This window comes from Malaya genurostris, chromosome 3 (genome assembly GCF_030247185.1).
Source record: "Malaya genurostris strain Urasoe2022 chromosome 3, Malgen_1.1, whole genome shotgun sequence".
NCBI classification, from domain to species: Eukaryota; Metazoa; Arthropoda; class Insecta; order Diptera; family Culicidae; genus Malaya; species Malaya genurostris.
In genome coordinates, this window is record NC_080572.1 from 173,088,839 (window position 1) to 173,112,884 (window position 24,046).

Here is a 24,046-nt window from a genome sequence, read left to right on the forward strand (position 1 = left end):
ATCTATATTGTATGCAACATTTTCAATCCGGTAGAAGATGCTACAAGAATTCGAGTCTCTCAATGCATGAACCTCGAGAGAATTTTTCTGCATTTCTTCGTTCCACTTCATACTCTGAGTATTTCATGACCCTTAAAAAATTTCGGTCTGATAATGATCGCCGCTGTGTGGAATTTACCAAGAGAGAATCACAAGTTGACAATTCTCGCAGAAAATCGAATCGATGATTCGACTTGATGATTCTCATACTAGGTTGCAATATTTAAGAACCCTTGTGTGGAGCATTCACATACATTTCCATAGACACAAATTATACAAAGGTTATATGCACAGAGTTAGAATCAGCGGCAATAGTAAAATGATTCTATCGCAATTATCCACTGCCCATCAGGGCTTGTATTGTGAATCCTCAAACGAACGAAGCAAAAAAAACATGTGCTGTGAACACTTTGCTTGACATAGCTGAATGAGAGACCTATATTAGAGAGAAACTGAATGCGTGAGAATATATGCTACTGAGCAGACCAATTCCCCTTGCCAAGTAAATTGTCTGTGCTCTCAGTCTCAGTTAACACATGAACTAAACAATCCATGACAATGTAATGAAATGAAGGGTTCGCTCTCGTTACAACTGTACGAGAAAGAAGACCTTGCTTCACGGCGTGCTATAAGACGCGAAGTAAAGTCATATAGGCAATGTTTACGGTTTATTTTTAAAGTGTAGGTTTAAATAAATCAATTTTAACATAATGTTCGCATTCCAAGACCAAATTTGATCACATTTCAAACATACTTTAAACATTTTATAGCAGAAACTTTGCATTTGGGCCCATTTTCAAAACGATCAATTTGTTTCTTGGCAGTTTACATTGTGTATATATCCTAGAAACACTAAAAGCAATGTTCTTTAAATTAATATTCATCGGAACTAAAAGTTATGAATCTAGTTTCCTCATAGGCATCTACAATATGGGAACCATTCATCAAATGCTAACCTCATTAAGCGTATGTCTCAGCAAGCGGGCATATTCATGAACATTATAATGAACGAATGTGTGTGAATAGCACAGATGGTGAAACCCTTTTGTTCGAATTCGTTGCTTCAATTTGCAAGCCCTGCTGCCCATACAGAATCGGATCGCGAAACGAGAATAAGCGACCGTTTGTTACTTCAGAGAGAATCCCCACAGCAGCGTGCTAGCCGTTGATTATCAGACGGTTCACCGAGAGAAATTCGCTCTCGCACTGGTGTCTATTCTATGTTAAATGTACCATGCCGGTTTTTTTTTTGTTGTTGCGATGATTTCCGTTTCTCTTTGATGACACTGATTTATTCGTGGAAGAGTTGCGAGTGAGCGTTCTTTGATACGATAAAAGCCATCCTTGCCTAACGGTACAGTATGACCTTCAACTAGCGCGTGTAAAAAATCATATTTTGAAATGTTGGACCGTTTGTTGGACTAGGACCTTTTTGACCAACGTGTTATCAACGCATCAAGACACCCGGGTTGGCGGTTCAATGCATAGGGCGCTTGTCCCTCAACCCAGCTGTCGTATGTTCGAGTCCTGACCTGGAAAAATTCTTAGTGCCAATAGGATCGTAGAATTCAATGGTTCTGTACGCTAAGAATCGGCTGCGAAGTCTGTTGCAACATAACGGTCGAATTCCATGGAACCTGCGTTTTTATGCATTCCGTGCATGCGTATCTAAGTCTATCTGTTTTCTAAAAAATATATATGTTTTTGGTGAGTTTTCAGTCATTTAACTTCTCAATCTGTTTTTCCGCTCAGTCATTGCAAAGTGTTATGTTTTCCCGTTGGGAACTGATAAAGGTTTAACAAAGTTCAAGACAACTTTACGCCAGACACAAAAACGTCAAGTTTGACAAGCTGGCTCTGTGTACTGACTCGTTGAAACAATTATTATTACTATGAAGAATTACTGTAATTTGTACATTCGTTGAACGTCCTCCTAATTGAACATCTTATTCTATATACTACAAATTACTACATTCCTAATAGAAGAATTAGATGATCATTCCCAAAGAAGAACACATGTTTCGAGCGTGAAGATGAAAAAAGTTCAAATTTATTATTATATTTCAATCGTACAAGAACAATCTCGTCGAGTGCATATCATTCAAGTGTACTTATTACTTGTGTAACTATGCTTACACTTTCATTTTTTTTCGATAAGTTCTAATTCTGTTGTTTGCATAGACATTCGTCAGTCAAAACATATAATGACAGAAACTGACAAAGTTCGAGAGATTCGACCCGGAAATACTATGAACATTGAAAATATGTTTGTTTCCTTATTTTATTTGAGTAGGTACTGTACAGCCTTAAGAAGTGTAGTTTTCACATCTCAATTTGATAAAGCTTCAGATTTTGAATCAATCTTTTCCATTAATGTGGATTGAATTACAACCGGTGTGTTCGTTCTTAGTTTTTAATCACCGATCGAATATAGTTCCATCCCATCAAAACTATTCCTTTGACGATTGCACCAGCCAGCCAAAGTCAATTTCAATTCCCAACTTTAACTGACAATCTATCCTGGAGGGACATTAGTTATTCCTTCCGAGTAACGCCGCTAAGCTGCTTCAGATTCGATACCACGTAGTTATTTTTTTTTATGAGCTACCACCGGTAGGGGAACGTCGTTCTCATCACGCCACAGGCTCAACGGAATCGAATATCGAAAGAGCCACTTTTAATTATTTCCCCGGTGGATATGACTTCACCACGCTTACTTCAGGCGAGCTTCGGAAGAAAAATATGCTAACGGAAACTCAACAGGGTGCAGCTATCAATTTCCAACTTTCGCAAGAGTTTTTAGTATAACCAGAACACCGGCAGAACAGTTTGGTTAATATTTTAATGCATTTTTCCCGTATCTGGTCGATCCTCGAGAGACAATTTGCTCGATAATGTTTATTCTAGCAAAGTTTTTGCTCTTCTCGAGGAACGAAAGTTTATCTTCCCACAAGATTTCCATCGTCTTTGGTGGCCGGAAGAACTTCAAGTTCCGGGGATGTAGACGAGGGAACAGGCTAATGTCAAGTGAAAGCGATGGTTCGGGTCTAATTAATTAATTACCACTAGGAGATCGATCTGTTTCGGCCATGGCAGGCCTGAGTTGACCCAAGACCGAGCCAACCGAAGAATGGAACGGAAGACGTTGGTGTAATAAATAAATTTTCAAAGTGAATGAATGATGTATCAAGGATGAGTGAGCAGTCGGTCTTTGTCTGGGATTCCGGTCAGACGAATGACCAAAGCAGGGCCACGCACTAGATGGAACCACTTTTGGATGACCAGTAAGTCCGGATGGTCAGGAGGAAATAAGCGTGGCTTTCCAATTGAACCAACCCTCACGCCTACAAATGTTCTGATCCGATCGGGATGACGATACTCCCAGTGTGATTCGGCCAGCGCGCTCAGATGTAGGCCGGAACAGGCTATTGTGTGTGCGGACAGCGCACAAACACACATCCATTAACGTAATTAGTTACCATTTATATTATGTTTCAGATTATAACAAAGTGTTCGGAATAGATAACGGTGGGCGAGTGGTGGCCTATTGTGTACGGTTCGATACGAGGTCGCTTCCTTTCCGGGTGGGGGCATCCCCGCTCCCTGCCAGCGAGAATTCGCCTGTGATGCAGTTCCACCGCTTTCGCAGGGACGAGGAGAGCATATGTCTTGCCAACCGTATCGCACCGCACCGCACGGCGCACATACGTAGAAACAGACACACACACCGAAGTACTTTTTCGGGTCAACTTGGAACCGCGGTATAACAGCGTAATTTAGTGAGATTGGCTAATAGCTCTATTTCGACGCAATAAAATATAAATCAATAGCCTGGGCGATAGATCAAAACTTTGGCTGGTTTGACTAAACACAAGCCGTTTAACCGCGGCTGAATCCGACAGTGAGTGCAGGTGTGTTTGTGCCGTAACCTGTCGGTCTTGTGCTGGGAGGAAGCTAGATGCGACTGCGAACGTTCGCCGGTAACTGCTATCGATTTTTCCTTTATTTGCGATTAGCTGACAGGTGGATTATGTTCGGAAACGTGATACGTTACGTGTGCACTGTTGCTCGAATCGAAGGGCATCGAAAAAAACTGAGCCGGAGCCCGAATGTGGTGACATTTTCACAGGAAAAAGACGACACCGCAATCAGTGATACTCGGAATAGGAAAGTGTGGATATTGGAACTGGCGTTGATATTACGTGTGTATCAAAGTTCAGGAAGGTAATGAGGTAGATTGAATTTGAATTGTCGAGCACATAAATATACGATTCATGCGAACAGGAAAGCCTGGGATGTGATGTACAGTTTACGTTGATGAAAGTTCGAATATTTCTGCGAACAGCAAAATTGCTATTTTCGAATTGGTTGGCCTCACTCGCATATGCAATCCTGTGCTCGATTTCGGACGACTGCTCAATAAAAGTTTCATTTGGTTATATTTTTTAGTTTTACCTGTGAATTGAAGTGATTACGTGTGTTTATCCAATAATAATGCCTTAATGCCGATTTTTTCGAAGCAACATATTCATTGAATTATTATTTTCTAATTATTAAAAATATGACAAAATTTTAAGATAAAATGAATGGAAACGACATTATTGTAGTTGGCTTTCGCCTTGAAGTACTTCAGCTCGAATGTTTCAATTTCAACAAAAAAAAGTTTCGAAATGTCTACTGTTCTATTTCAACTCGATAATTATTTAACATTTCTAGTTTTCCCGAATCCTTCGGTTAGATAATTTAATTTTGCTTTATTTTTCAAATCGCCCTCGCCAAATCCGCTTTCGGCTAATTTTCCGTGTGCATTCTAGGCCCTAACGAACATAACACCTCACTGATCCGATACCAACCCTTCACTTTCACGTTGTTCACTGTTGTCAGGTTCCACCCCCACGATTCCAGCCGGGAGCATCCTATTCCCAATAACAAAGAAACCGAACAGCCAGAGAAAGCAACACAAAACCCTTCGACTTTAATTAAAACATTTTTCTTCCAGCGCTATCAATGATTTCTTCCTTCTGCCCCAACCACCGCACATCCCTCATTGTGAGACCCTAACACAATTTAAATTATTCCTAGCGGCGTCTGTTCCTCGCAAGCTTCGGTCAACCCTTCGGTACCGACGGACACTGAATTTCCACCGTAACTTTCATTGATTCCCGCGGCAGCTCCCACGATTCCAACAATACTCCTTTTGTAGTAGTATTCTGACCCGCTGCTGATTGCCTCTGTTAGGAAATTTTCGTTCGCTCATTCATTTCCTGGCTGCCTTTGTATTTTCATTATCCGCTAGAAAAAGAAAGTGGGGGCTCTTCATTTTCTCTACCAACTCCGGGTACATCAGGAATTACGAGGTTGGTTATTTTTCTTTGGTCTTATCCTTGCTCGCAGTGAACGTTGGTTGCATTCACTCGTTTCGGTTGCAGTTCACAGGGCAGTGCGCTTAAGCGTGTTGATTTTCTAGCGATCTTCGCCAACGATTGACCCTGGATATCGTTCAACGACGAGGACGAGAACGGTAGAGAGCATTTAATGAGCATTCCTAACTAGCGCCGTTTTTGGCAGCCAGGCATTCGCTGTTTGATTGTGAACTTTCTCGCAAGAATAAGGAAGTGGAGGGTTGAAACAATTAAAATGAAGGGAATAACGATAAAAATCTCGCTAAAAAGTGCTGGACTAAAGAACTTTCCAGCTAGGGAACAAAACTCCAAGAACGGTTACATTGTTTTCGTGATTGTCTTTAAGATGAGTACTGACCAAGAAGAACGGGTAAAGCTGGTGGAAAACAACTCGGAAATGGGGATTAAAGTTTCCTACAAGGATTGAAAATACACACAAAAAACAACTGCGGAAGGAAAAGTTTTCTCCATTCAACAATAGCGCCGGCAAGTGGAATGTTGTCATTAAGGATCTAGCTGTTGATTCAGTCAAGAGTTGGTCGTTGGTCGTTGTGCATCCGCATTGTTTGCTGATATAGCAGTAGAACCAGTTGTCGTCAATTATGCACTTTTAAATGACATTTTCACAGCTTTCTAGTGGCTTTGAATGACAAGTCAGCTTTCGTTAGTTTGGAAAATGCAACAGTTGCTGATGGGCTAGCTAATTGGTGACTGCCTGATGAAAAGCGAACAAGGAAGGAGCACATTCTGACCAGGATCCTGAGTTTGACCCAGTTTCAATTCTAATTCTGATTCTGAATTCAGAATTCTGATTCTGAATTCTGATTCTGAATTCTGATTCTGAATTCTGATTCTGAATTCTGATTCTGAATTCTGATTCTGAATTCTGTTTCTGAATTCTGATTCTGAATTCTGATTCTGAATTCTGATTCTGAATTCTGATTCTGAATTCTGATTCTGAATTCTGAATTCTGAATTCTGAATTCTGAATTCTGAATTCTGAATTCTGATTCTGAATTCTGATTCTGAATTCTGAATCTGTATCTATTCTTGTAAGGGCCGTCAGAGTATGAGGTGGAGAGAAGAAATCTCACGGTTCATGCATTGAGAGGTAGCGAGTTTTTGTAGCATTACCTACCAGATTAATGATGTTGTATACAATGTTGAGAAATATCTAGCCACTCCCTGCCAAAATATCGGCTATCACCACCACTAACTGTACAATTGTTTTGGCATTGAAAATATCTCACTTATTTATTACTCTGCTTATGCGGATTACAATTTTAAGTATTCTGTTTGGCCTCTTAATTGAATCTCAAGAGTAATACTTTATCGAGTATCACTTTATGCTTTTTAGCTAGTCGGAGACAAGGGCATAATAAGTTATGCATTATCTTTTTTTCTTCTGATCGGGTCCACCTTCCAACTAATTTTCGGCAATCGCTGATGGCTGAATCAAGAATTTTTCTCGATCACATATGCTCAAATTTTGAAGAGAGCCAATCCGTGAACACATTTCTCACTAATGTCAATTTCATCACAATAAAAATAATTCAGTCCATTTGAACAACCGTAGCTTGCGATCGCTTTGATAACTTATTTTCTTTTATGTGTCACATCATAGTTACACAATACTCCATTTTATACATTCGGTACGATTTCGGTTACAGACTATTTTTTCAATCCTTTCTTAAAATTCATTCAACTTCAAACAATATTGATTCAGAATGGGTATGCGAAGCACTGGAGAAAATTATTATCTCACTGTATAAAACCGAGTGCCATAGTACCGTAAAAAAACTATTCACCCTTATTCTGAATAACGACGTATTGATTTTTCGATCGAATGTGGGTCGATCGAAACCTAGCCATCTTTGATTTTGCTAGCGTTCTTGGAAATACAAATGAAATACGATCGAAAAATCAATAAGTATTTTTTTCAGAATAAGGGAGATTAATGGCGTTTTTCATTGAGAAACACTGGTGGTGTGGATTGCTCTGGTTTTGCACTTTCGAGCAGAAATGGCAATGAAACAGCGTCAAAAATTTGCATATCTACTCGAAAGTGCAAAATCAGAGCAATCCACGCCACCAGTGTTTCTCAATGAAAAACGGCATAAGTGACACCCTTTTTGCCGTATGGTGAGGAAATTCTTCGAAAAAGTTACCTGCGCATTTCACGCAACCACAGTTTATATTGAAAAAAGTACACCCACTTCTCAGTAGAAGCGCTGTCAGTGTCTCCGTGCAGTGGTCAATCTAGGTTTACGTCATTTGTGCTTACTGCTAGGTGAATCACTTGTATTGAAATCATAAGATTGATTGCTTTATTTTCTTGGGTCTTGGCTAACAGAACATTTCATTCATGTAAGTTTAATTCAGTTGAATAAGCTGTAAATGATTAATTTTTCCATACTTTAGGATCTATATTAAAATAAATAGCAACAATCCTTTTGACGCTAATTTACATGTTTTTTTCTGTTGTATGTAGAACATTCTGAAATGATCATCGAGAATTGAAAGAATGCGAAAACAACAACTTTTTCAACAACTATCTGATAAGATTATGAATAGAAATGATAGTCAATGAAATAAATTATGTTTTAGATGAAACAACCAGTGCATGAAACAACAATAACAGTATGGAGTAATTTTATGATAGATGGGCTTTCCGTGCAGATTGTTATTCTGTCATGGAATTCGTTATCAATACTGTTGGCGCTCTCTCCGTACACAGCAGAATTGCGTTAGCGTTCCATTTTTATTGAAGTGCACCGTTTTTTTTCTGCAAAACCGGAAGGATATATTAACTCGAACACAATGAGCTCAGCAGAGCGAAGCTAGCTGAAAGCGCACAAAGCAAAATTTGCAACTTCCTTCCGTTGAATCGTTTTAAAACATATGCACTCTTTCACTTGTGTGAAAGCATCGCTGCAGTGGCGAGTAGAAAGAGCTTTGCATCGCACGTTTCTCGGTGCTGGCTGCATAGTGGCATTTTCAGTAGAGCACGGATGACACGCCAGAGGACATGAACCAACAGTAGGATGTCGGTTCGGCACACCCGGTCTCGTATCGCGATGGAGTACAAAGCTATGGTGGGAATTATGCCGACACAGAATGCGAATGATAAAATCAAAAATTATAAAATTATTCATGTAGATGATGCACTTGTAAAATGCACAACGCCAGGAGCCTGACTCGGTGGTGACGTGTCTGTTTATTTTTTTTTCCTTCAAACATATACACATATTTACCATATGCTCACATCTCGCTATGGCGAAGTAGAGAAAATCCCTTCATAGCCGAGGCACGCTGCACCTTGAGTGACGAGAGAAGACGGAGTTCCAGTACAGCGTGCGCCAGGATATGTTTATATCGCTGTTTACGCTCCTTCCTTGCTTCGTTTTGCCTTCGGCAGCTCTGTTTACCCTTTGCGGAAGAAAAAAAATGTGTGTAAATGAATGCAACTTGAAAACTTTCAAGTGCATCCCATGCATATGCAAACATTGAACATGAAGGAGGAGAAAGAGCATAATGTACACAATAAACAAACAGATATGTAGGCAGCACAGATGTAAAACACGAACCACACACACACACACACAAACATATTTACCGGTTGATCCAGGAACCACGTGACGCTCGGTTTGGTTTCATGTTCTAATAACTCCTGCAAATACGTGCAACAAGCTTGCTAGAGGGGATATTTTAACTCGAACACTGCCGGCATCGGGTAGATTGTAACTGTCGAATCGGATCTTGAATGGTAATGGTTAAAATCAAGAGGATCAAATTGTCTAGGTGATCCAATGATTAAGCAAGCTTATGATGGATGACCCGGTTGAATGTTACTAAATGCGCACAAACTGGATACTGGATGCGGCATTCACACGGTCACATTGCAAATGGACATCAAATTCGCGTCCTGTTTATAATCTATGCTTGTGAATAACAGACTCCGATCGGTACGCAAAGTTTGAACATAGTGAAGTTAAACTAGCACCAACCGTGGCAGTAAGCCAAACCACGTAATTTGTACTCTCGTGGAGAGACTAGACTAGACAGTTGAAGTTACATTCGACATTCCGGACAGGGTGCCGCAACATGTTTAACATACTCCGGATCCCGAACGAATAGGGTGAAAACATGCGTCCCAGAAGTGAACGGGCACACATTTATAAACGTCAACGCAATTGTTTACGATAATAATAATTATCATTCCAACATAAACACGGTCGTGCAGACAGTCGGTGACGGGTGCACATGATGTTACAGATCGCAGACACAGAACAGGTCCATCTCGGAAGGGAAGCGGCGTTAGCGAAGTTAGATCATGCAGTGAGTGCCACCGCTTCCTGAATTGTGTACATAGCGGATCTATTTTCTTTGCGCTTCACGAACATTGACAACAACATAGTTTTTCCTGTCACTTTCTGGCTGCTGATGCGTGTGCGACAATCGACGGTCGGTCGGTGCATCTGCGATCATTGGCGGCACATCAGTCGGAATGCCAGAACAGTGAGTTGTCCCGCCAGCCACCAGTGTTTCTGAAATGTCTCTGCTTTCGTTATTAAAATATTTATTCTGATCTTAGTATGACCTTGCGTATCGGTGGGCAGACATCATTCAACGGATTGTTTCTGTGACGATTTTTTCAACGTAAACCTAGTGATGAGTGCAAAGAGTGATTCAGGAAGCGTTAATTCCGCAACACGTGAGTAACGCATTTCACAACTAATACGAAATCACTGAGAATCAGTTGAACTGCGTTGAAGAAGGCGAAAATGAAATTGATGGATGTGTTTCGTGATAACAGTTCAGGTCGTGTCATTTTTGATAAACACGAAATTATTGGTCTACTATTCCAGCAATGTTTATCAATCGACCTGTTTGATGAATTGTTTTGATGATTAGGAGTTCGAAGGACATGAATATGAAAATATTTGCTGCTAACATAAAGAGTGCTCGTATCAAATGTCGTTCTACACTCTAAATCCTACCATCTACAATTGAAGTAGACTAACGTGTGGAAATCATTTGCATAAAATTTACATTTCACATTTAAGTGTAATTTCCCAAACATTTGTGAAACAATAGGATGAAGCAATATTTTACGACATAACAAGTGACGGTCCATAAACCGAAGGATAAATTTTCGCCCCTGCCGCCTTACTTTTGCACTTTCCCTATCCGACTGTTGTAACACCGATACTAATTAAGGAATGTGAATAATTTCTCTGCACTTGACTCTTTCATTACCCGAGCCGTAACAAAACGCGCGGCGAATGCTGAGCTCTGTGTATCGCCCCGAACTCTGCTATGAAATGATAAAATAACTATTAAAATTTATCAAAACCCGGCCTACCCGCAACGGTGAAGACATAAAACATTGCAGACGAGTAGTAATTTCCGTGCTTTCCGCGGTGTGAATCAGGAAGCATGAATGACTTCAACTCAAGCTTCGATTCCAACCAACCAACCAACGACCCAGTCCTGGTGGGGTGATGGAAAATTACACACTGAAAATTTGACATAATGGAACGAAAACATTGTTGCGGCTTTAGTGGAAGCGAAGTGGAGGAGGATTAAAATGAAAATTACTTTCACTTCGAAGACGCAAAGGAGCTTCTTGCCATGTTCGGGCCCGCACCCGTTCGCCGATTCAATCATTCATTTTGAATGTGTATGTGTAGGGATTCACGTCGTTTTCGCGTAGATTGAAAAGGCTCTTACTTTTCACCAAACCCTGACAGCAAAAGCGGAGGCAAATTTAATTCCTTCCATTTCACACAGCCGACGTCGAGTCGTTTTTGAGGTCTCCTATTGAGTCTTGGAATTGAAAATAAATTAAAAGACCGAAAACATTAAATCCTTACTGGTTGGTCTCCCTTCTCTTCCTGACAACCGCATAATCGTTTGGGCCATTTTGTTCGCGATGAAAACTTACTACCGTGAAGTGGGTGAAAAATTATGCTTTTACAATTTCATTGTTTCCCTGCGATAACATCGTTAGCCATTATTTTCCACTTTCTGCCTAGCCGTGCCGAAAATTATCGCCTCGTTTAGAGTATTTGGTGGTTTTTCCTGAAATCCGGTTTACTAAAATTTATTCTTCTTTTGTCTTTTCGATTGCTTTCAGATGAACCGTGCTATTCAAGTTAAGCCAGCGGATAGCGAGAACCGCGGTGGTAAGTGTGGACTACTTTACTCAGTGCTCATTATTATTATTATTACATACTTCCATGTATACACTTACGTTTTCAAGTTACTTTATGGGTTTCCTTATCGTTTTCAATTCGACAAAACAAGTTTCACCATACGACGCCATTCTGGGATGACTAAATTCAGTCGCTGCTGAAAAACGACTGGAACTTCAGTGGGTGGGGAAATTATATCCTTTAGAACAAAACAAACAAAAAAAAAATAGAAGAAAAACGGCATCCGAAACGAAGTAAATCCACCTCCAAGAACGTAAACAGCGTGTGACTCGATGGCGTGCTTTTATCACATTTGACGGTGGACCCTTGTCTGTTTCGCAGGTTGCAGATAATAAAAAAAAAAAACACCAGAAGTCAGCATTCCGAAAAAGTTCAATTTCGAAATTGAACAAATATATTCCATTTATATGCTTAGTAACTCTCCTGCTCCCGCTTCGAGCGTTGCAACTCGGCGGGAAGAAAACGAAGATTTTGTTTTTTCAACCGGGCTCCTCAATTTTCCACGGAGAATGAATGAGGATGGTGAAAGTTTTTTTTTCTCTCTTGCAGCGAGCAGGGAAAATCATAAATTTAAATCAAATTCCATCTTGGAAACTAGGCAATTTATCTTCTTTTTGTGTACTCCAGCGACAAAGTCGAAATATTTGTTTTTCTCGCATCGATTCTGCTCGCTTTGTTTGCCAGCTGTCGGTCCGAGAGTGCTTTCCGGTGGTTAGCAAAGTTTTTCGTTTTTTTTTCTTGTTTGCGAATATATTAGATGATTTACTGTATTCATTTGGACAGGAAGCTGAAGTCAGCGTTTTGCTCTGATTTTGTTGTCGTGCTGAATTTTCAATCTGTCGAATTTGACCACTCCGACAATTACGGTCCTATCAACGGATTTCTACAAGTGGAAAAACATCTACTATTCTGATCCCAACTAAACGAGTAAACATCAATCGACTGATAAAGTGGTTGTCTAATTGTTTTAACAGGTTTGATTTTGGTTCACAGGTAGCTTACGTCAGTACTCATAGTAAAATTATAAGTGGAGGAATATTGAAACTTTGTATTGAGTTTTCGAAAACTCTTGGTATAAATTATGGCGTTTTTGCTTGAAGCAAAACTCAACCCAGTTTTGATGTATGGATTTGACAGCAGTTGGCGTTGGAACTTAATTAGTTTTGGCTTAAAGCGAAATCGACGTTAGATATATGAAACAGAATTCGGGGACTGAAGGTAAATTGATTCAGTTACTCAAATTTTGTTCGATTATGAAATATATTGACCCGGCGAACGACCATATCTAGGTTAAAGCTGGGTATAAATAAACGATATAAAAATATATTGCGATCAGTACACAGTCGAAAGTAGCGTTAAAAGATATTTGCAGCCAACCACATGAGGTCAGCAAGTTTTTCAGATTCGTGAAGCGAAAGAAAGTCTATCTGTATTAACAATAAAATAAATACAAAAAAAACTTAAAATAAAAGTTTTCATTTCTACTACGTGAACCATTTGATTAAAGCAAAACAATCTCTATCCTGTGATTTATATCCCCTCAGAACCCTCAGAACAGATTCAGAATTGTCGAATACACCTAAAGGCGTGGTATGTAAAATATGGTACGATCAAAAATTATCCAAAACATGATTATTTTTTCAATTTCAGTATTCTGTTCGGTCGTACTGAAAGAATTCATATTTTTAACCTGGTTGCATATGACTTCTTGATATTATTTCCTTAATAGCAAGATGCCAACTCCAATCAAAACGGAGCGAAACTTTTGTTTTGCTTGAGTAGAGACAACAGGAGATTTTCCCCGGAACTTCTAGTTTCCAATTTCCGGTTTGATAATACTCCTGCCGACAATCTATCTCCAAAAACTTTTACCACCATGGAGACAGTTTCGAATTTTCATGGTGTGCGAGCAAAATTTTGACGTGTTTCTCCTCTTGATTCGATACCTTTTTTACAATTCAGGCGCAAATATCTAATTCAAACAGTTGATTTGATCCTTGAAATGAGGAGTATACAGATTTCTTTAGTGCATGATTAAAAAAAAACTTTCCTTAACTAAAAGCTCAAGAAAAATGTAAGAGTCAATAACAAGAGGAGGACGCTTAGAACAATGTGCCAATCACACATTAACACAATGCGTTGGTGCATTTATCAATATTGGCACTTTTGTTTTCATACAGTTGCACAGTTGCGGCACACAAAGGGCACAGTTTTGACAAGTAGCTGTTTCATGGAGCACAGCGTGGCACACTTAGACTCACAGTATATCACGGATGTTTTTAGAGGCACAATATAGTTTGTGTTAAGCGACTCTCCCCTTGGTCAATAAGCAAAGTCCTGGCATTACATTCCTTTTGTGGAATTTGGCCTTTCTGTTTCAACAGACTTCGCAGCCGATTCTTAGTGTACAAAATCATTGCATGGCTAGTACTATGGATCCTACTGACACTAAGAATTCTTCCAGGTCGGGGCTCGATACGACAACTGGCTTGTAAGACCAAGCGTCCTATGCATTGAACCGCCAACCCGGGAACGAGTCAATAAACTCCATTTAATTTTCTGTCGGTATGAAAAAAACGGCAGAAAACCCGCTATATGAACAAAAGTAACAAAACTAAAATTTCGCATGAAAATTTCTCTCCGACCCTCTTGTGAGTAGTTCTGATAGCCGAGAGAAACTTGGTTAAATTCCGGTAGCTGTCAAAATAGCGCAAACAGGCTTGAGTCGCTCTTTTGCCAAAAAAGTCTGGCAAATACGTCATTGCTCAATTTTTTTTTGTTTGGCGAAAGAATCAAGACCAGGTGCTCGTGAAATCATAAATAATCGAAATGATTTCATGAAAATACATGTTTCATGATTTCAAGATTTTTTAATCATCGTATCGGCAATGGATATTTCTGTATAAAATGTTCAAAACGACGAATGTAACAATGAGATATTCTCTTTGTTTACTTTTTCTTTCGATTATTACCGTGTTCTTAGCAATCCTTCCCTCCAATTATTTACCGATAATAATAATCAAAGCTACCATCTTTTAGTCTGCATTGACCAAATTATCGAAAAATGCAGGAATAATTTGCAATAACCGGAAGAGAAAGTAAACAAAGAGAATCTATTTTTGTTACATTCGTCGTTTTGAACATATTATGCAGATTTCTCCTTGTAGGCACTACACACTTTAAAAAATCCTGTGATTTTACATATTATTAGATGCACATAAATGGAGCTTCGCAGCTTACGCAAATTTACGTGGAAGAACATTTAAGGGCTGAGGACAGTACCGTAAAGTGGTAGGTTTTTTGCTATTTTCCCGTTTCAAATTAACTTTTCTTGGAAACGGTGCAGAATATAGAAAAACCCACCCGACAATGTCTTCGAAATTTAGTTGAGAATATTCTGTGAAATTTTCAGAATGATTCATTGAGTTTAGCGGTCGTGTTGTATTTTTTTCTGACTGAAGAACTGCTGAAAATTGGAACGCTCGGGAGTGCATACCTCTACTTGTTTATCGAATATCTCGGCTTTGAAGACTTGTATCATAAATCTACCGTGACAAAGTCTAGATAATTTAGTTTAGATGCGATTAGTACATAAAAACATATATGTTATCGCGATAAAAATAAAGTCTTGTATTTTTCTGTGAAACAAAGTCAGTTTCAATGCATCCACCATTTTTCTTCGCTTTGGTTTCCCGATAGCATTCTGAGCAAGGAGAGAGAAATAAAATTGGGTCGACAAGGCTGCCAAACACACAGACATTCAATCTTTGTGAAAGTTGAATATTTTTTCATTGTTCATTGGAATCATGTAATGTCCAACCCATACGATAGATTAATGTGATAAAACTTCTCATCAAAATAATAAAATGTATGCTGGCAACCCGGTACAGTTTGCTCATACACGAGAGAGTACAAGAGAAATACGATGCGCAAAGGGAATTGAGCGAGCCACGTGGTCGATTTAAAATTATACACGTGGCGCTTTGTCCTCAGACCTTAATATTGCGTCTATAACTCCATACATGAAATTTATGGAAATAAAAATATAGAATACTGGTAGCAACCGCCGCGACTTGAACCAAGAATCATTGGATCCCAAGTAAGTCTGTTAATCGACTGAGCCACAGAAGCATGCATCTGCTTGGCTGGTAAAAAATGCATTTAAATTCATACAGTCGTACCTGCTAGCAGAACGCAAGTTACAGTCGAAACCAGTAAAATTCAAGCTCATCTAACATTAAGTCATTACAAATAAATTTTTTCGTCATTTGACAAATTAGGTCTTAATGAATTACATCGTATGACGGATTAAGTCACCTGTAAAATTAAAAATTTTTTGGAGTGAACTTTTTCCCATCCGTATGGAAATTTACGAATACCCTTTTTAAAAACTTCGACCGGTTGGGCCGCAATCCACGAATCGAACTATTCATCGTATTTGAAGACATGCTGCATCGACCGAAATAAATAGTAATCGTAAGGCGTAATGTTTAAACTATGCAGCGGGTGGGAAACTACTTCTAATTTGAACGTTTCTAAGCATGTTTTTACCAGCTGTACACATAGGCGAACATTGTCGTGTTACAAAATTACTTTGTGATATATTGTGACCGTTTTTCTTGCAATGCTCGGCTCAAACGCATCAATTATCGTCAGCAGACGTGATCTATTAACTCGCTTTCAGCAGCTCATAGTACTCTACACCCAGTTGGTCCCTTTAGGCCATGAATATTCTGAACGGCCGGGGTATCCATACGTTGCCCAAAGTTTTGAGTTATTATAATGGACCCACATTTCATCGCCAGCTAAAATTAGATGAAAAAATCCTTTTCTTTTGTGCCGATGAAGCAGTTGTTCGGACGTGAAGAAACGGAGCTCGACGTCCCTTGGCTTCAATTCATACGGCACCTAATTGCGTACCTTTCTGTACATTTTCAATGCTTTCAAACGTTTCAAATGGCTCACTCCGAATGATTCTTCAATTCTCCGGCTCGTTATTCGTCTTCCAAATAAAAATTGCCATTTTCAAACCATGTAAACTTTGCTCAGATAGAGCATGCTCACCATACACTTCCACCAAAATTAATCATTTTCATAGTCAAGAGATACTGTCGTTTACGCTTTAGCTAAATGACACATACTTATATAGAAACTGTATGTCATAAGCTTTCCCATGTTTATTTGCATATTCTTGATTTTAGAAATAGTTCGATAAGTATACACAATCGAAAAACGATACAAAGATATAAATACGCCGGAAATTTCGAAACCGATTTAAAGCGGTTCTACTACTCTTGTATAACAATAATTCTCCTGGAACTGAAACGTTAATAATCCCAAGACGAAAATTTGATACGGCATAGCCAGTAATCATCTATCATTGAATATCATCTTCGCAGCAATTTTTTTCGCATTTTTTTCACCTTAATCATTCATCAGTCTGTTTTCGTTTTGATCGAAAAGAGTTTTGAGAATCTAAATAACCAACATAAAATCAGTCGAGTTACACTGCCAAATTGAGTCTCACTAAAAATGAGCGAGAGTCACATCTCAAATCAACCGAATTGAACAACATTAATTAGTATTTGAGTTCAGTTCGTGTTCGGAATAAAAGACACCGGTTTGGATAGTCTTTTGTTCGAGCTACGATATTGAGCAGCATTTCTCGAATGCGAAGTATCTCTGAAAAACGTAAGAGATACATGATATCAATCAGAAACTTTGTGAAGAAATGTTGTTTTCGTTTTGTTAAGAATAATTAATTTCCAATATTCAACGGCATAGTAATGTAGATCCACAACAAAAAATCTTCCACCAGCTGAAGACTGTTTGACCAGCTGAAAGCCCGAGTCGATTTATAAAAAAAAAAAAATTTTTTCGTTTATGAACTCGCATTGCTTTGGATTCAACAAAAAACACAACAATTGATTAGAGATAGTTGCGGAGTTGAAAAACTTATTGATGAAATTCCACACAAAATGTCATTTGTCATGAGATGAATAGGGTTTTCATCACGAACAGCTTTTACGAAGCTCACCTACCGTTCGGTCGATTTCCGAAAACTCTCATTACTACTGCCTTATAGTATGTTTCACTTTGATCTACGTACGTTACAATGTGTGTACCAGATTCTTTTCCCATAATCATGAAGCTGATTCTACTGCAAAGATAACAGAAATCCCGAATGTAAGCGTACTTCCCACATTGAACAAATTTGTTAGAATGATTCAGCTACACTGGGACCGTGATTTTAATCATTTTATTAAACAACTTTGCTACAATTCCGGATAGTACCCGAAAGCCCGCACAAAAAAATGACAATTCCAGAAACAGCAAACCTTCCGAAACAGTGTGATAAAAGCATCGCCCGGTGTCATTTGCTAGGTTGATTATCATCATGCCCATTTCTATCCATCCATAATTCAGATCCATTTGATTAGCACCATAAAAATGAGTACGAACCGAAAGACCTCGAGGAAAATCTGTTGCATATATGCTGGGGCTGCGATAGACTGCGTACGACGAGGACATCAACAACGACAATGACAACGACGATGACAGCAGCCTTCGGTAGGCTGTCCGATGGTAAATCGGACACGCGCCACCAAGGGTCGCCTTTCATCTTCCTAATTACCTACCGACATGGTGATTGGCAATAAACGTTTGTGAAGGTACACTGGCGCACACATACACACTTACTCACCCAGCTATTAAATATTCCAGCAAACGACGTCGTGCCCTCCGTACCGCTACCGTTCCTAATGAAGGTACATGTGTACTTAAATATTATTTGGAAGCCCAAGCCGGCCTTCCCAGAAACCTGACGTTAAGAAATAATTTTACCTAATATGAATTACCCAATGAGCCATTTTCACAAAATGTGCAAGATAAAATTTCGTTACTGCCTTCCGCTCGTATCCCCTGAAAGATTTTTTCACGAACAACAAATAACTTCACGCTTCTGGCTTTTTGATATCATTCCGCGGAACCTGGCCTCACTGGGTAGGGTGTATGCAAAAGTGTACAATTAACTAATCCGAATATGTCTCAAACAATATAGACAAAGTGATCGACAAAGGAAGCTCCGATACAGTTTTAGCGATTAAGCCAATGAATTTTCGTTCTTCGGCCACCCTAACCCAGATTATTTCCACTTATAACGAGTCTATTTTATTGTAAATCAGCTAAACGAGCGTTCGTCCTCAGGCTCCCAGAATCCTCCTACGTCGTCTTCCGGAAGTCGTCTCCGAAAGCCTACCAGAAAAATGAAAACTGTCCTTTCCACTGGTTATGTTATTAAAATTTATGTACACCAAACCGAACAACAAACGATCGCTCTGCCACCGCCCCCCACTCGACCGGAGTAAGTTTTTCCTTCATTTCTTCGACCTTCCTCTAGGGAGGGGTGGAATCATTCCCGAGGAAAGCCTCGTTAAGCGCTGACGACGAAGAACCGACGACAAAAGCGCTGAAGAATTATGAGAATGCTAATAAATCTCCATAAACATTACCGGCGCCCACACACTCGTATCGCAGTTTCTTCCTGTTGTCCTTCTTCGCCTGTAAGACATATGACGGAGAAAATGTCGGACATCAACAAATTGGAAGGATACGCCGTGCATCGCTCCCGGTATCAAAGAATTTGTCTTGTAACCTCCGAGGCGATGATTTCGTAGGCTCCAACCAAAGGGACACGAGTCGCCTGTTGGACGTGTGTGTGTGTAAGAGAGAGAGAGAGAGAGAGAGAGAGAGAGAGAGAGAGAGAGAGAGAGAGAGAGAGAGAGAGAGAGGATGTGGATCGGCGTCAAGTTTCCAGGGGTGGCGATTTTTCATATGATAAATGATTTCGAGGCGAATAACCTGCTGACGTTCGAAACGAAAGGAAGGTGAAAACACACTCACAGACACGAACACTGATATGATGAAGATTCATTGGGATCGTGGGGCTACGAAAAGGTTGACACGTGTTCGAGGGTCACTGTTGCCGAATAACGAGCTACCGATGATGTTGGTCGCAATGTGTTCACCTACTGCGAAAATTTCGGCCGACAAAAAGTTTGAGTTTTCTCAGATTCCTTTGTTGTTGTAAGTAATTCTGAAACGAATCGTTTACACAGTTCTTCAAATCTCGGGGATTGAAAATTTTTAACATCGAATGTTTCCAAGCTTTCATATCATATCATTCATTTATCATTCGAAAAGTACAGCGTCAGACGCGTGCCATATTGAATGTCCAAAAACTATTAGCGAAATTATTACCAGTGAAAAGAATTATTTGTATACAAGGCAGGGTTGAATCAACTGCCTTGAATTTGATCGCAATTGATACAAGTACTTATAAAGAAGATAAACATAATGGGACACGAAAAGGCATAACACAAAAAATGTGAATATAAAATATTTCGTCGCAACGTATATGTTTCTTTTAACTGCCACACTCTCTTACACCTAATAGCTCCAATTGAAAGTCATTTAGTAGTGAATGCAACTAGTCTCAACGAAAATAAGTAATGTTCAAGTGGAAGAGATTTCTTTTGAAGGAACCTACTGCTCATTTTGTCCAAAAAACAACAAATTTGAAAAATAGCTCAACTTTTGGTATGGCTTCGTCGAATCTAGAAAACATTTGCATCCTCCAGTTTATTAAAAACTTTATCAGTAGTAAGACAGAGGAAGATAATGGGTCGTTCTTAAATTTCAAGTTCAAGTGCACCACATTTGGCCAAATTGTCCACTATTTCAATGCCTGGAATGGAGCGATGCGCTGGGACCCATTGATTTGATTATAGTTATTAAATAAATCTCTCAGATACTTTCAGATACATTTTTATCTGAGTCAATATGCCGGAACTTATTGGCCATGTGTTTTTGGATTTCCAACGAGTGTCGGTGATCTGGGACTTCACACGTCTCACGTCGCTTGTATGTTCATATGTTCGTTATTATTTAGGGTTGAAGTTCGACAGTTATTGATAATAATCAATGGATTGAATACCGCATTAGCAGACGTGTCCACCCAATGTGCATTTGGAATCAATCTGAGCAATCATTTTACTCATATGCTGAAGCAGAATCACACTTCCTTAAAAAGGAAGTTTTCGCCATAGAGAGTTAGATATCTAGCTTAACAGTTTATTTGGGTAAATTGCCCAAGGTATCTTGAAATGGTTTAGCTGATAGCTTTGAGGTCTATAATAGAAATCACTCAATTATTTTCCCGTTGTATCTGCATACATGGATGAAAAGACTAGATGAACATTAGTTCAGGACCTAAGAGCAAACGACAGTTTGTCTTTGTTTACTTTCTCTTTCGATTATTAGGGTGCTCTTAGCAATTTTTCTCCTAACAATTTGCGGAAAATAATATTTAAAACTGTCATCTTTCAAGTTGCCGGAAATCAGGTCTTATAATACAAACGAATGTTGTTTACTGTCCGACGTTTCGGCTTTTGGTGTAAGGCTTTTTCAAGGAAAATAAAATCTATCGTTTACAGTCAAAATGTTGATGTCTGACGCAACGTTGTCTGGTCAATTTTAGAACATGCTTTAAGATATATTGACTATATAACAAATATTATGTTTGCATGAATTACGTACAGTGTCAACAGCTACTTAATTTGTCTGAAGATATTATCGAAAAATACGGCAGTATCCCGTAATAATTGAAAGAGAAAGTAAACAAAGACAAGTTGTTGTTTGCACCTAGGACCTAATCTAACGTTCATCGAGAACTGTCGGTCTTATTCAAGTTAAAATTGTAAAGAAAAGGATTGTAAAGGATTGAGCCTTGCGAGAAACCATTGAAACTATTCCGCCAAATCGTCATGCGAAATAAACAGGGTGCTTCATCTTTTATGTCGGTGAGTAAGCACTGAATAACTATCACATTTACCAACCGAGCGATTACATCAGATATGTTTTGGGAACGTCAATTCAGTGCGATAAATGATGTCAGTGGAACGAAATTACGAAAAACAAACTGAGTATCTGTCGAAGGATATGAGTATAAGTTGTAATAGGAAGCTAGTTTCCCGGAGTTTTAATTGACGCTTGCTATCCCTTGTCTCCAGCCAGGTGGAACAATTTTTTTTACTCAAGAAACATGTTGGACAGTTGCAACAAGCGTCTTTTTGTGAACGCAGCCAGATTCTTTACCCAGTTGAATTATTTCGGTCTAACACAGGAGCATTATTGTTACAAGACAACAGTGCTATTGTAAATTCAATCATGGAAATATTCTTTGAGTAATACCAGAATCTGAATAAACTTGTTTAGAAATATGAATTATTCAAACAATTCAAGTGTTCTTCGTTCTTATTGCCTAAGTTATGATTCCTCATTCACCAGGCCTTGTGCCAATGAGTGTTTTATGAATCTTCTTTAGACGGGCCTCGTCAAAATGTCTAAAAACGATTGGTTGGTGAAATGTTTCATCGGATTTCGACTGATGTCTGAGTAGAGAGCATTACGATGGAAATTTGCTTCTCAAAATAGGTTGGTTTTATCAATATTATGATGTTATAAATTTCGGCATGTAGAGGACAGGACACGATGTTATAGTACTATCTAATGGTCTAAATCTAAAAAAAGTTGAATCTAATGGTACAAAAAAGTGAACATGTTCAAATAAATCTACTAAGATGTAATTATCTAGTGACGATGTTTGAAGAAACTGGGAAATTTTAGAAAACCAATTTATAGTTTATATTCTATAAAAACTTTCACACGAGTAGAACGATTTCTGAAGTCATTTCAAAAATTTTAGATGACAACAACAAGTTATTTATAAGGTTTGTAAAATTGAAGTGAGTAATACTTGTAATTAAACATTGAGGTATGGTATTTTTATGGACTATTTGAAATGTTTGAACAAATATTTCATATTTCCCATCGTAACATAACTTATACTTAAGGGATTACTTCTTTTTTTTTGTCTGAATATGAGTAATATGAGGAGGTATCTTGAAATGGTTTAGCTGATAGCTTTGAGGTCTATAATAGAAATAACTCAATTATTTTCCCGTTGTATCTGCATACATGGATGAAAAGACTAGATGAACATTAGTTCAGGACCTAAGAGCAAACGACAATTTGTCTTTGTTTACTTTCTCTTTCGATTATTACGGTGCTCTTAGCAATTTTTCTCCTAACAATTTGCGGAAAATAATATTTAAAACTGTCATCTTTCAAGTTGCCGGAAATCAGGTCTTATAATACAAACGAATGTTGTTTACTGTCCGACGTTTCGGCTTTTGATGTAAGGCTTTTTCAAGGAAAATAAAATCTATCGTTTACAGTCAAAATGTTGATGTCTGACGCAACGTTGTCTGGTCAATTTTAGAACATGCTTTAAGATATATTGACTATATAACAAATATTATGTTTGCATGAATTACGTACAGTGTCAACAGCCACTTAATTTGTCTGAAGATATTATCGAAAAATACGGCAGTATCCCGTAATAATTGAAAGAGAAAGTAAACAAAGACAAGTTGTTGTTTGCACCTAGGACCTAATCTAACGTTCATCGAGAACTGTCGGTCTTATTCAAGTTAAAATTGTAAAGAAAAGGATTGTAAAGGATTGAGCCTTGCGAGAAACCATTGAAACTATTCCGCCAAATCGTCATGCGAAATAAACAGGGTGCTTCATCTTTTATGTCGGTGAGTAAGCACTGAATAACTATCACATTTACCAACCGAGCGATTACATCAGATATGTTTTGGGAACGTCAATTCAGTGCGATAAATGATGTCAGTGGAACGAAATTACGAAAAACAAACTGAGTATCTGTCGAAGGATATGAGTATAAGTTGTGATAGGAAGCTAGTTTCCCGGAGTTTTAATTGACGCTTGCTATCCCTTGTCTCCAGCCAGGTGGAACAATTTTTTTTACTCAAGAAACATGTTGGACAGTTGCAACAAGCGTCTTTTTGTGAACGCAGCCAGATTCTTTACCCAGTTGAATTATTTCGGTCTAACACAGGAGCATTATTGTTACAAGACAACAGTGCTATTGTAAATTCAATCATGGAAATATTCTTTGAGTAATACCAGAATCTGAATAAACTTGTTTAGAAATATGAATTATTCAAACAATTCAAGTGTTCTTCGTTCTTATTGCCTAAATTATGATTCCTCATTCACCAGGCCTTGTGCCACTGAGTGTTTTATGAATCTTCTTTAGACGGGCCTCGTCAAAATGTCTAAAAACGATTGGTTGGTGAAATGTTTCATCGGATTTCGGCTGATGTCTGAGTAGAGAGCATTACGATGGAAATTTGCTTCTCAAAATAGGTTGGTTTTATCATTGTTATGATGTTATAAATTTCGGCATGTAGAGGACAGGACACGATGTTATAGTACTATCTAATGGTCTAAATCTAA

The 24,046-nt window shown here is 38.7% G+C and overlaps 1 protein-coding gene across 11 annotated transcripts in view; it reads left to right on the forward strand.

Annotated features, from left to right (window-relative positions):
- Positions 1-24,046, forward strand: part of LOC131433655 (CUGBP Elav-like family member 4) — an 807,399-nt gene that overhangs the window by 433,769 nt on the left and 349,584 nt on the right. For all 11 annotated transcript variants that reach the window (XM_058600148.1, XM_058600154.1, XM_058600145.1 and 8 more), the window contains one exon: positions 11,581-11,629. In XM_058600148.1, coding sequence (XP_058456131.1) covers positions 11,581-11,629 — 49 coding nt within the window. The remainder of the gene's footprint in view (positions 1-11,580; positions 11,630-24,046) is intronic.